This window comes from Antechinus flavipes, chromosome 3, assembly GCF_016432865.1.
Source record: "Antechinus flavipes isolate AdamAnt ecotype Samford, QLD, Australia chromosome 3, AdamAnt_v2, whole genome shotgun sequence".
Classification (NCBI taxonomy): Eukaryota; Metazoa; Chordata; class Mammalia; order Dasyuromorphia; family Dasyuridae; genus Antechinus; species Antechinus flavipes.
Genome location: NC_067400.1, coordinates 605,308,783 through 605,322,610, shown reverse-complemented (window position 1 = coordinate 605,322,610; position 13,828 = coordinate 605,308,783). Strand labels below are relative to the sequence as shown.

Genomic DNA, 13,828 nt, shown 5'->3' with positions numbered 1-13,828 from the left:
CTCATTTATGAGCCAGAGAATCTTAGCGGTAGAACCTCAAAGTTCTACCTTCTTTTTATTGATGAGGAAATTGAGACTTGGACAGGTCAAATGAATTCCCTGAGTGATAGAGCTGGGAGCAGAAGCCCTGGCTTCTGACTTCCCTCCCCTTAACCCCTAATTTCCCTCCCCTAAGCCTTAATTTCAAAGTTCTAGGCTCACAAGGGCTTGACTTTTCTCCCTGAAAAAAAGTGTCCTCATGGGAATCACACTGAACAAACCAGAAAGTTTCATTCCTTTAACTTAGTGAGTTTTACACAGTGCAGGGCCCCTTTGCCACGGAACCCTTACAGTACACATTGGTCGGCAGGTCGATATATAAAGGGAGGCCACGTCAGGAGTGCCCGCTCAGGTGAAAACGGAACACTCGATCCCCCTCCTCAGGATGGAGTCGGGGGATGCCTTAGCACAGAGGAGAAGCAGAGGCCGCCGGCTGGGGCCGTGTACGCCCCCTCCAGCACCTCTCAGGAGCACCAAGGCTGCCCCCCAGAACCTGACTTTGTACAGCTGCCCATAAATATCTTTACATAAATACATATTGGACTATATTTCCAGGTAAACAAGGAACCGCCCCCAGAACAGGACAGGGTGGGGCTGAAGCAGTCCAGTAGCCAACAGCCCATTGGTTAGCACCAGGTGAAGCCTGCTGATAGATGCAGGGAAGAGTTAGAAACACACATGGCAAACCCGGAGGCCATCTCCTCGTCCTCCAAGCATCCCGAAGTGCCCTTTCTGGGCTGCGGCTGATGGCAATTGCTCCTTAGAACACAATGGTTCTTAGTCGAGTCAGTGTCTTTGGGAGTCTCCCGCCCGGCAGCCCAGCCCAGGGAGTCTCTGCGACCGCCTCTCCCGAGCCGAGGCTGTCGGTCCTTCCTCGGACCTTTTTGGGGAGGAAGCTTTTGGAGGAATCGAGTCATCCGGCTGGCCTCAGCAGCAGCAGCAGCGGAGAAAACGCTGCTTCCAAACAATGACTGGGACGATCGGTGGTCTCCCGAGGATTTTTAGTCACTTAGTAACACTGCAAGGATGGGCTAAGGAGGGAAGGCTGGGTAGGAGTGGAAGACAGAGGTTGGGGGCTAATGTTTTGCTGGCTGGAGGCTGAACCTGGCAGGTGATCTGTAGGATGAAGGATGGGAAGCCACTAGTAACAGAAGGAAAAAAGAGAGAAAATGAGTCTCTAAGGCTGGGGGGTAAAAGTGAATTGATCTACCCAGTCTGGATTCAAACTCACGTCTTTTCAATGACAAGTTTGGCACTCAATTCCCTGCCCCCCCTAGCTGCTGCTCAATGGGTTTAGAGTCACTGAACAGTGCTCACGTGGCAGGGTTGGCAAAGGGAGGAGGGAACCATCTCCAAGATGGGTTCCGGCTCCAATAGATTTGTACATTTTATTTTCCTTTTTAACAGACATCAGCCCTTTTATGACATCAGCCCCTTTGGTTCCAGGATAACAGAAACTTGGAGCATCTTGAGTATCTAAAACCTCACTTGTCTGGTTCATTCTGCAAGAACCTTTGAGTCTAACAGAATCTCAGAGTTAGGAGACTCGACCTCAGCCTGAGCAGATATTCCCAGTGATCACAACATCCTGAGTTCCGTTTGATCCCCTTACCTGGGTTGAAGACTTGGGACTTGCTGGCTGGGAGCTGGGGAGGGCCACCTGAAAGGGACCATAACAAAAAGAGAGGGAGGGATGAGCTTTTATGCAGGAGGAGGGTCTCCTGGACTCAGACCCAGTGTAAAAGGGGGTGAGGAGGCCAAGAGTTAACTCCCAAACTGGCAAAGGTCCCCAAACTCCATCGAGATCTCTGGGTCATTTTGCCTTCATTGAAAAAACAAGCCTCTCCTCTCCTCCCTTCCCCTCTCTTTTAATGTCAAAATCTAATCAGTATAGGAGAATGGAAAGAAAGGTGAGTCTGGAATCAGAAGACTTGACTTCAAATTCTGAGTCTGCCACAAAAACGCTTGTGATCATTATCAAATCACAACCTTTCTGGGCCTTTTTCTTCATTAAATGAGAGAATTAGGCACAATGCTTCTGGAAGGCCCTTTGAACTTCAACTTATCCCATGAGCCTTCTCTTTGCCTCAGTTTCCCCATTTGTAAAATGAGGAATCATACCAGCTGGCTTCAGGATCCTTCTTAGTTCCAGGTCTATGACTCTTCTCTTAACGGACTTTAGCCTCCAGACTCAGGCTGTCTTCCAAGCTTGGAGTTCTGTCCCTTCTCATGTCTGCCTCCTGGCTTCCTCAGCTTCTCCCACTCCTCCCAGATCCCAATGCCTACCCTCGACAATTATCTCCTATCTGCCCTGTCTATATTTCATTTGCACCTGGCATCGTTGTCTCCTCTTTTAAACTGGGAACTCCTCGAGAGCAGGGACTGTATTTTTTAACTTTTTTTTGGATCCCTGACCTAGTGTGTGTGTGTGTGTGTATAGAGAGAGAGAGTGTGTGTGTGTGTGTGTGTTTAATAAATGCTTGTTGATTTGACTTTTAAAAATAGATAAAATAAAATAGGTATACAAATCAAACACTGATAACAAGTCATAATTTTACGACCCCCATGTTATATAACCTCAACGGGGTTTTATAAACCACAATTTAAGAAAATTTTTGAACTATCGTTTGAACTTTACCCAAGTGCAGGTATTAGGGGAGAAGGAGAGGAAAAAGAAAGGGAAGGGAACTCATTCTGCATCTACTATGTACCAGTATTGTGCTAAGTATTTTACAAATAACTATTATTTGATCCTCACAATGATCTGAGGAGGTATGTATTGTTATTATCCCCATTTAACAGTTGAAGAAACTGAGGCAGGCAGGTTGTGTCAAACAGGTAGGAAGTGTCTGAGACTGGCTTTTAATTCAGGTCTTCCTGACTTCAGACCCAGTACTCTATCACTGTGCCATTAATACCTTCATTTATACAGATGACAATATGAGACAACTAAGAGTATGACTTCTTGAGGGTCATACAGCTAACGAAGTATCAGACGTGAGTTTCACCTCCCAGCCTTCCTTGATTCCAAAGCCCAGCACTCTATTTGTTATATTGCATGGTCTCTGTAAATACACATATAAATGCATATATCTAGTGCTTACCTCCCTTATTCCCTTCCCTTTTCTTGCAGCCCTGTGTCCAACAAAATCCAGCAAGTGAGGGGTCCATTGAATAGCATACGTGGCTTGGAGTCAGAAAGTCCTGAATTCAAATCCAACCTCAGACACTTCTTAGCTGTGTTACCCTAAGCAAGTCACTTAACCTGTCTGCCTCAGTTTCCTTCTTGGTAAAATGGAATAATACTAGCGTCTACCTCCCAGGGATATTGTGAGGATCACATGAGATAATAAAGTTCTTAGCATACAATGCAGTGCTATATAGATGTCAGATGCTATTATTATTATTATCCTGGGACATTCCTACTATGGAGAGATCACATGGGATATAGCCATCGTTAGAATATGATATGATATAAAACTATGCTGTACAGACCTAACTCGGAATTACTGGCAGCAAATTGGTACTTCATAAATCTTCAGAAATGAATGTTATCACATTTTGGCATTTCTTTGCTGGGTGCCCAATAAATTATGGCTGCAATACCAGATTTAACCAGTAGATGGTGCAGCCTTAACATATAATTTCTCTTGACATTAGTACCAAACACCAGGAAAAAAAAAAAGCCCCACTGATTCCAGTTTCACCTTGCCCTTTAGGGATCTTAACCTTTTAGGTGTCAGGAGGCCTTTGGCCAGTGATGAAGCCTATGGATCTCTGTTCAAAACTGTGGTATTAAATGCATAAAAGGAAACCAATTATATTCAAATAAAGATTTTTTTTTCACATCCAAATTCACAAACTTCCCTAAATCTATGGTTGGTGTGGTTAAGAGCCCCAGAATTATGAGTTCCTAGATATAGAATGGGAAGGGATCCCACAGACTATATCACATCCAACATATCCTTATCTGCCTTTTTTAAAAATGTTTTCTTTTCTTTTCTTTTTTTTTTTTTTTCCTCATCTGACTTTTGAGGAAACTGGATTCAAGTCATATCAACAAGCATTTGTTAAGTGCTTTCTATGTGCCAAGCACTAGGAAGGTAAATATCAGCAAAAAGAGCCCCTGTTCTCAAGAAATGTACACTCTTTCCTGAAATCACACAGGTAAGGAAGGGCCTGAGGCAGACAGTGAATACTGGGGATCTTGACTCCAAGGGGAGCTCCTTGTTGTGTTGGTTATATGTTAACAAGCAACATCTGATTGATTTTCTGTCCTCTGGTCTGGTGGGTAGAGCTCTGAACTTGGAGTATGGAAGACCAGAGTTCAATATCACCCAACTAGGACCATTTCCTAGCTTTGTGATCATGGTAGAGACTTTTTACCTTCTCCTCTATGGCTCCCTTTTTTCTACACTCTGTATCCATTTCCTAGCTGGGTGATCATGGTACGGGCTTTTTACCTTCTCCTCTATGGCTCCCTTCTTTCTACACTGTGTATCCATTTCCTAGCTGGGTGATCATGGTACAGGCTTTTTAACCTTCTCCTCTGTGGCTCCCTTCTTTCTACACTGTGTATCCATTTCCTAGCTGGGTGATCATGGTACGGGCTTTTTACCTTCTCCTCTATGGCTCCCTTCTTTCTACACTCTGTATCCATTTCCTAGCTGGGAGATCATGGTACGGGCTTTTTACCTTCTCCTCTATGGCTCCCTTCTTTCTACACTGTGTATCCATTTACTAGCTGGGTGATCATGGTACAGGCTTTTTACCTTTGCCTCTAAGGCTCCCTTCTTTCTACACTGTGTAACCATTTCCTAGCTGGGTGATCATGGTACAGGCTTTTTACCTTCTCCTCTATGGCTCCCTTCTTTCTACACTCTGTATCCATTTACTAGCTGGGTGATCATGGTACAGGCTTTTTAATCTTCTCCTCTGTGGCTCCCTTCTTTCTACACTTTATAGCCATTTACTAGCTGTGTGATCATGGTACAGGCTTTTTACCTTCTCCTCTATGGCTCCCTTTCATCTACTCTCTGTATCCATTTATGAGCTGGGTGATCATGGTTACTTTATTCTCTAAGGCTCCCTTCTATCTACACACTGTATCTTGGGTATATGTCCCTATTAATGTACATGTTATCTCCCCATTAGATTATCAGCTGCTACTCAGTTGGAGAGGAAAAAAAAAGAAAAAATATGCTTGTTGATTGGGAAAAAATATTTTAAAAAACCTCAAAAATGTTTTGAAGACAGGGATTGTTTTTTCTTCTTTTTGTATCCCTGAGGTTTAACACACTGTCTATAACACAGTAATCATTGAACTGACTTTTCTGAGCCTCAGTTTCCTCATCTGTAAAATAGGGCTAATCATAGTATCTATTCCACAAGGCTTTTTAGGAGACTCAAATGAGGTAATATATGTAAAGTACTCTGGAAACCTTAAAACACTATATAAGTGTGAGCTGTTCTTATTTTTATTATGATCTAAATATGCTCCAAATGGGGCTCATTCAGTGCCTAGCCCAGCCTCGCCTTCCATAGGCAAGTAAGCAAGGCCTTCCAAGCTGAGAATATGAGCCAGAGGGCCTAGTCAGGGGGTAGGAGTAAGATGCAGGGAGGGGGAAGTAGGGTGGAACACTAGAAAATCCATCAAAATTGCTATAAAATTCACATCTTGCCCAAATCAAAGCCCATCTGTTCTTGTGGGTATTGGCAGGATGGTTTACATTTGCCATAGGTACGCCCAACCCAAGCCAGCTGTTTATAGGCTGGGCTCGGGGCTGGGGCTCCAGCTTTCCCCAAAGAGCATCTCCAGGCTCTGCAGATTCGACAAAGGAGGGCAGGAGCAAGAAGATAGAACTGGACTGTTGGACATTATTGTATGGACAAAGAGCTGTGGTATGGGGGCAGCACTGGCCTTAGGAATCAGAGGAGCTGCCATTGGCTTTTTGTGGGACTCCAGGCAGATTCACTTCTCCTTAAGCCTCAGTTTCCTCATCTCTAAATGGGGTGATTGGGGACAACTAGATGGCACAGTGGATAAAGCACTGATCCTGGAATCAGGAAGATCTGAGTTCAAATTCAGACTCAAACTAGCTGTGTGACCCCAGGCAAGTCATTTTATTCCAACTACCTCACAAAAAAAAAATAATAATAATAATAGAAAATGAGGTTGTTGTACTCAACTTCTTAAGTCTTTTCCATCTTTGACCCTTAATTTACTGCTCACTAGCCATGAGACCCAGGTCCTACTACAAGTATGAAAAGATGAATTCTGTTCTGGGGGAGCCTGATCCTGCAAGGAATCACAGGTTCAGATTTAGGGCCTTCAAATCCAAACTTCTCATTTTAGAGATGGGGAAACTGAAGCACAAGTTTAAGTGACTTGCCATATATTATTCCCTGGTGCGATCTATGGCATATATAAAGTCGGGTATCCCTGATAGGGTTTGAATCTAAGTCTTCTTGACCCCACGGGTCAGGGATCATTAAGATTTCTTCATGTTATATTCTGAACAAACCAATGACCCAGAATTTCAATTCTGAGGATGTGACCATGACTAGATCACTTGTATCCCTAGAGCTTACAATTTAGTAGGTGCTAAATAAATGCTTGTTGACATGTAAGTTCATTCGTTTATTTGACAATATGAGCCTCCAATTCGTCATTTGTAAAAGTGATAGTGATACTTAGGATAACAGAGCTGGATTGTCTAGTCCATTTTAGAGATGAGAAAACCAAGGCTTTAGTATCAGAGTTGTTGCAACAACATGCACCAGGCCAACTGGGATACTTGGTTCTGCCACTAACTTGCTGTGTGACTATGGGTAATTGGCCTCCCCTCTCTGTAAAGTGAGCAGCTCAGACCAGATGACTTGAGGTCCCTTCCCACCTCAGATCTTTAATCCTCTGATTCCCCAGAGGCCAGAGAGCCGGGGACAAAGGGAGAGGACCACGATGATAAGGAATGTACTGACCTTCTCGACACGTAGGCCCAATGTAGCCTCCCATGCAGACACACTGACCATTGAGGGCGTTACAGTGAGAGTTCCCCTCACAGCCACAGCTCAGGGTGCAGCCAGGGCCAAAGCGATTCCCCCGGCATTCTGGGGAGGAAAACAGAAAAACATACTCAGACAGACTTCTGGGGCTCTACAGCTCATTTTCTGTCCCTGTCAATAGTCTAGAAATTTTGGCACCAGGGGAAATTCAAACCAAAACAGAGGCAAACGGAGTCCCCCAAAAAGAAATACCGGGCCAGACGTGTGGTGAAAGTGAAGGAGAACCACTGGATAATCTTCATGGTCACTTTCCACTGTCAAAGGAAATCAACGTAAGGCAAAGAGTATATTGGATGGACTCCCTTATGGCAGAATTAAGAGAGGATCTGAACAAAAATGGCATGTGATGGGCAGGCCTGTAATCCATAACCTTTGAAGGGATGAGCACAGAATCAGACGAGTATTTCAGTCTTCTTACCAACTAGGTGCTAAGCTCTATCATTTCGCCATTGCTAAAGGAAGGTAAGCCCTACATCTTGACCTTTGAAATCAAGCACCCTGGGCGGAATTCGGAATGGTGTTCTAAGTCCCATAGTAGAGCGCTGCTTAAAGCTAAAGTCTTTAACAGGACTAGAGAGATCCAGCTTATTTGGGGGTCTATTGGGAAAAAATTAGAGGAGAATGTCAAAGGACTGGCTTCTAGCCCTGGTTCTCCCACTAATCTGTGACTTTGGCTGATTTTTCAGGGGTTCTCAAACTAAGGCCCGCGGCCCAGATGCAGCAACAAAGGATGTTTACTCCCCTCACCCAGTTTCTTTATTTAAAGGCTCATAAAACAAAGTTTTTGTTTTTACTATAGTCTGGCCTTCCAACAGTCTGAAGGACAGTGAACTGGCCCCCTGTTTTAAAAGTTTGAGGACCCCTGGATTACTTCATCTCTATGCCTCTAGCTGCATGTCTGTAAAACGGGGCTATTCCAACCCACCTTATCTACCTGAGGACAACAGTGTGAGCTGTAAGAAGACTCGGGGAGAGGAGTGTGAAAGTAATCCATAATTGAAATTTGAGCATAATAAAAATATTTATTTAGGCCAGTGAATCAAGATCTAGGATTCTGAGATTAAAGCAGCCATGTGGTAGAGACACTCCCACATCATGAGATGGTATTTTGTCCCTGTGTCCGTCTGCCACCCCCGCACTTACCCAGGTCACACCTGGCTCCCATCCTCCCTGGTGGACACAGGCACTGGCCGGTGGCTGGATCGCATGGCACGTCCCCCTCACAGTCACAAGCCTGGTGGCAGCCAGCCCCAAACCTCCCCGGCTCGCACCCTGCCAAGAGGAAGAGAAGCAGAGGGCTGAGGGGTCGGTGCGGGCAGCCCTGTCTGCCACAGGCTGGTTCAGGCACCTTCCCCATCACCAAAGGATGATGTCCAATAATTCCCCCACTGGAGAGAAGGCGCAGCTGCCGCCACAATGCACATGGTGCCAGATGGCACGCGGTCCTTGGGAGAATGGCACATTTTCACAATCCTTGCTGCTGTTCTACAGGGAAAGACAAGGCCATGGAGGCGATGTCTGCCAAGGAATCCCATGCAATTCAATCCAAGGAACACTAGTGAAGTGTTTACAGATACCAGGTTAGGGAAGGAGGATACAGAAATGACCCTGCTTCTGAAAAGGAGTTGTAAACTTTGTAGTTGGTTCAATCCAACAAGGATTTATTAATTATGATAATTTATTAATTCATTAAGTGCCATATGAGAAGCAGCAGGGCGTAGTGAATGGAGCTAGCACAGCCATGGGGAAGACCTGGATTCAAGACCAGTCTCTGACAAATCCAGGCTGTGTGGCCCTAGGAATGTAACTTGTTTTCTCAGTTTCGGCAGAAGACTAATCATGATCACAGCAGCTAACATTTACATGGGACTTACTATGTACCGGGGAAGGTAGAAAGTCTTTTATAGATGAGCATCTCACTTAATCCTTACAACATCCCTGGGGGGCAAAAGCTATTATTATTCCCATTTTACACATGCAGAAACTGAGGCAAACAGATTAGGTGACTCACCCAGAGTCCCATAACTAGTGTCTTGAGGCTACATTTGAACTCAGGTCTTCCTGATTAAGGTCCACACTCCAGCACCACATAAGTAGACTAAAATAGCTCTTTCTTTTTTGTCTTTGCATCCCTTTGCACACAGTAAGCATTCAATAAATGCTGGGGGTTCGTTGATGACTTCAAGAGGCTTAAGGTTTTTAGACTCCTTAGCAAATTTCTCAATTGAACCAGTTTAATGAGCTGAGCAGAGAGCCAGTGCAATGAGGCTGCCAGAGCCCCACTTTTGGGCCTAGGATGCAAGAGGGAAGAGGAGCATCAGCAGCAGTACTTACCTTTCTCACAGAACTGACCCTGGAAGCCCGCAGGACACAGACACTGGCCTGTGAGCGGGTGGCACAGGGCTCCTCGGTGACACTCACAAAGCTCCTGGCAGCCAGCCCCGTGGAAGCCTGGGGGACATGCTGAGGAGAGAGGCCAGAAGGGGTTAAAATGGGCAAGTGTACGGAGCCCCCCTCTGCCCTGCTGGGGCCAGGAGATCGCCCAGCCCACCCTCTGCTTTAGCAAAGCCCTCCCCGATGAGGCCTGCTGAAAGAAGCCCTGGCTGACAGCTCTAAAAGGGTCCCCACTTAAATGAACTGTGGAGTTCAGGGGAGGCGTGAGGGTTTTCCGTTTTCCTCGTTCCTCCAAATTCTAGCCCGAATATCCCCAACTCCTTGAACTGACACTTGTAGGCCACAGTCCCCCCATCAGCCCTTGGTCTCCTTGGAAAACAATCCAGCTCGCCAAAAATTCCCATTAAAACGTGGTGTCCCGGATCCCAAGAGGAGTGCGAGGTTCCCTGCAGAACTCACTGTGTTCACAGGCCTGGCCAAAATGGCCAGGGGGACACCGACAGGCGCCGGTCACTCGATCGCACGTCCCGTTGTTGAGACAGGTACATTCCAGAAGGCAGTCGGCACCGTACTTCCCAGGGGGGCAGGCTGGAGAGAGAATGGCAGAATGTCCTCAGTGAGCCAGGGTGGCCGGGAGAGACTGACTCTCCGGTGGGGATGGGAGGTCCCAGAAGGAGGCCTCATGGGATGACTAGACATCAGAGCAAGAGAGCTCCAAAATATGAGCTCTGGGTCTGGAGCAGGAAAATCTGAGTTGAAATCCAGCCTCAGAACCTTAGGAGCTGGGGGACTCTGGGCAAGACACAATCTCTTTCTGCCACAGTTTCTTCAACTGTTGAATGGAGAAATCACAACCTTGAGGTTATGAAAATGAAATGAGATAATGTCTTTAAAGTTCTTTGCTTAGCACATATTAGGAGAATAATAAATGTTTCCTTCCTATTTTCCTTCCTTCCTTTCCTCCCTTTTCTTCTTTCCCTCCTTCCTTCCTTCCCTTTTTCCTTCTCTCCCTCTCTCCCTCCATCTCTCTTCCTTCCCTCCTTCTCTTTCCTTCCTCCCTCCATCTCTCCTTTCTTCCTTCTTCCCTCTTTCCTTCTCTCCCTCCAACTCTCCTTCCTTCCTTCCTTCCCTCTTTCCTTCTCTCTTTACATCTCTCCTTCCCTCCTTCCTTCTTTCCTTTCTTCCTTCTTTCCTTCCCTCCCTTCCTTCTTCCTTCCTTCTTTCCCCACCCCCTTCCTTCTTTCCTTCCCTCCCTTCCTTCTTCCTTCCTTCCTTCTTTCCCCACCCTCTTCCTTCTTTCCCTTCTTCCCTTCCTCCATGCTTCTTTAGGACAAGTTATTTAACCGTATTGGGGCATAGTCTCCTCTGTAAGGAACCTCATGGATGCTTTCCAGTTCTAAATCTAAGACTCATTCATGGTCAGGAGATACCTAATCGATATGAAGGAAACCAAATCATCCATTTTCATGGATGAAATCCATCCACTTAATGTGCAGGAAGACTCTTCCCCATTAATAGCCCTAATAGTAAACTCTGACATTTTCCCCCCCAAATGATGTGATAGACATCTGTCCTAAAACAGGTGAGCGCCATTAATTCCCAAGTCAAAACAAAAATAATAGGGAGCTTCAGAGCAAACACTATGGCCATGTGTTTTCTTTGGGGTCACGGTGGTCTCATGTGGTTTTGCTGCAAGATGGGATCCACTCCTTGTGGAAACTGAATAAGGATTCCTCTGCCCTTGCAGAGGTGGGGGATGACAGAAACGGAGATCCGCATAAAAGAACAGGAATGATGATGCACTGGAGAAGGAAGAGGAAGACGAGATGGAAGAGGAAGAGAGGAGAGGAAGGATGAAGAGGAGGAAGAAGAAGAGGAGAAAGAAGAGATCAATAGAGAAAGGGAATGGACCAGTGGTTTTAGTGGTATAGAGAATTCCCAGAGGAGGGAAGTCACTCTCCCAGTGCTGGTAGGCACCTTCTCTGCCGCTCCTAGTCCTGGAGCAGTAGTTTATTAAATTAAAATGTTATTAAATAATCATTTTACCCTCTTAAAAATATTTGTGGATTATATCTATTGAAATTTATTATATTAGAAATGAAAACTGCTAGATTTCTAAACAATTCATTAATACATTTAAAAATAATGAAAAACCTATTACATGTTGAAATAAGCAATAGTTTTTATGAAAAATAATTCCATTTTCCAAAACAAAAAAATTACCGAGTGTTTCTTTTTTTTCAAATCTCTTTAATATCTAGCTTAATAGAGAACAGATGGAGTTTCTCTCTGCTTCTGCATCCAATCTGTTCTGAGCTGCTGTTTGGGTCAAAATATAGGATGAAAATCTGGCCTCACACAGGTATAGAGTTGGAAAAAGCACGAGCACCTTAAGAGGCGAATATAATCTTGGTGTTGACACCCCACCCCCCACAAAGCTGGCTGGAACCCCCACGGGAGCTGTGACCACGCTTTGAGAACTGCCTGGACCAACTGAGAATGTGTGCCCAGGGTCACAGGCGCAGTGGGGGTCAAAGGCAAAACCTGAATACAGCTTTTACTGGTTGTGAGGCTGGCGCTCTAATAACAACAACAATCACCGTATTTACATGACGCAATGTTTGCAATGGACTTAATAGGCATGCATATGTGTATGAGCACACAATATCCACATGCATGATGCGTGTGCACATAAAGCATGCATGAACACATGTATAGACATGCACAGATATGTAAGCTTATTTATGTGCATAATGTATACGTGTATGCATGCACACCGGTGTCCACACACATATACAAACATACCATGCACACATGTATACACACGTGTGTATGCATGATTATCTATACAATATATACATATATGCACATGTCTATGTACACATAATATGTATACACATTATATACACATGTATATGCAAATGTGTATGCATATTTATATACTAAGTGTGTATGTGTGTATATATGTACACAGAAATATATACACACTTATGTGCAATACATATGTACACACATTATATATACATATACACACCTATGTGCAATACATATGTACACACATTATGCATATATGTACACACAAGTGTGTATGTATATTTATCTACATAATGTATACACATACACTATATATATATATATACACACACACACCTATGTACATATAAACATAATATGTATACATATTATGTATACACAAATGTGTATACATATTTATATAATACTGTATGTGTATATGTACACACCTATGCACATACATGTGTGCACACATAATATACATACACATGTATACACAAGTATGTGTGCATATTTACACACTCAGTGCATATGTATATATACACATATTATGTGTACATATACACACGTGTGTATGCATATTTATCTACATAATGTATACATATACACACATTTTATATATATACACACCTATGTACACATAAACATATTAGGTAAACACAAATGTGTATGGATATTTATATACATAATGTATGTGTATACACACCTATGTATACATACATATATGCACACATAATATACACGTGTATATACAAGTGTGTGTTCATATTTATGCTTAGTGTATATGTACACACATATATATATATATATATATACACCTATGTATGCACATTATGAAGACATGTACACACAAGTGTGTATGTATATTTCTATACATAATGTATGTTTATATATACACACACACCTATGTACAGTACACATATACACACACATAAATCTTGGCAACAATCTTGTGAACGAAGAGTCATTGTCAGCCCACTTTACAAAGCGGAAAGCGCAGGCTGGGGGGGACTACCGGAGGGAAGGAAGGGCACTCACCTAGCTCACAGTGCTTTCCCATCCACCCCAGGCCGCAGGAGCAGGAGCCGTTGGCGGGATGACAGAAGCCTCCGTTCTTACAGGGACACGCCAGCTCACAGCCCAAGCCGAACCGATCCCTGGGGCAGCCTAAGGGGGACCCCAAGTCCATCAGTGATGAGCCGAGCAAGAAAGGATGAAATCCCAAGTCTTTATAAGGGGCAGTCAGTGCGTGGAAATGGGTTTGCCGAGCCGGGCAGAAGGATACACTGTGTGTCTGCTGTCGATGCCACGGTGAATGAGGAACGGAAAGAGGGAAGAGGGTCCTTCCTCATCACAACTTGTTGGCTTTGACGGCTGGCGCTGCTGGCAAGCTCAAGGGCTTGGTGACGGACTAGGCGGCTCTCAAACAAGGACAAATGGGGAGACTCACTCCTAGCAAGCTGACCCGCAGAACTCAAGAAACTAGGGAAGGAAGGGCTACACTGACACTGAAGGAGAGAGTTCCCGCAGAGATGCC

The 13,828-nt window shown here is 44.5% G+C and overlaps 1 protein-coding gene across 1 annotated transcript in view; it reads right to left on the bottom strand.

The window, feature by feature from the left end:
• Positions 1-263: 263 nt before the first annotated feature.
• The window catches only part of MEGF6 (multiple EGF like domains 6), a 388,067-nt gene continuing 374,502 nt past the window's right edge, over positions 264-13,828 (bottom strand). Inside the window, exons 32-38 of the mRNA XM_051988745.1 lie at positions 13,330-13,458; positions 9,958-10,086; positions 9,439-9,567; positions 8,248-8,376; positions 7,021-7,149; positions 1,652-1,699; positions 264-1,180 (exon numbers count right to left, since the gene is read on the bottom strand). Of these exons, the coding sequence (XP_051844705.1) occupies positions 1,116-1,180; positions 1,652-1,699; positions 7,021-7,149; positions 8,248-8,376; positions 9,439-9,567; positions 9,958-10,086; positions 13,330-13,458 (758 nt within the window). The 3' untranslated portion in view covers positions 264-1,115. The remainder of the gene's footprint in view (positions 1,181-1,651; positions 1,700-7,020; positions 7,150-8,247; positions 8,377-9,438; positions 9,568-9,957; positions 10,087-13,329; positions 13,459-13,828) is intronic.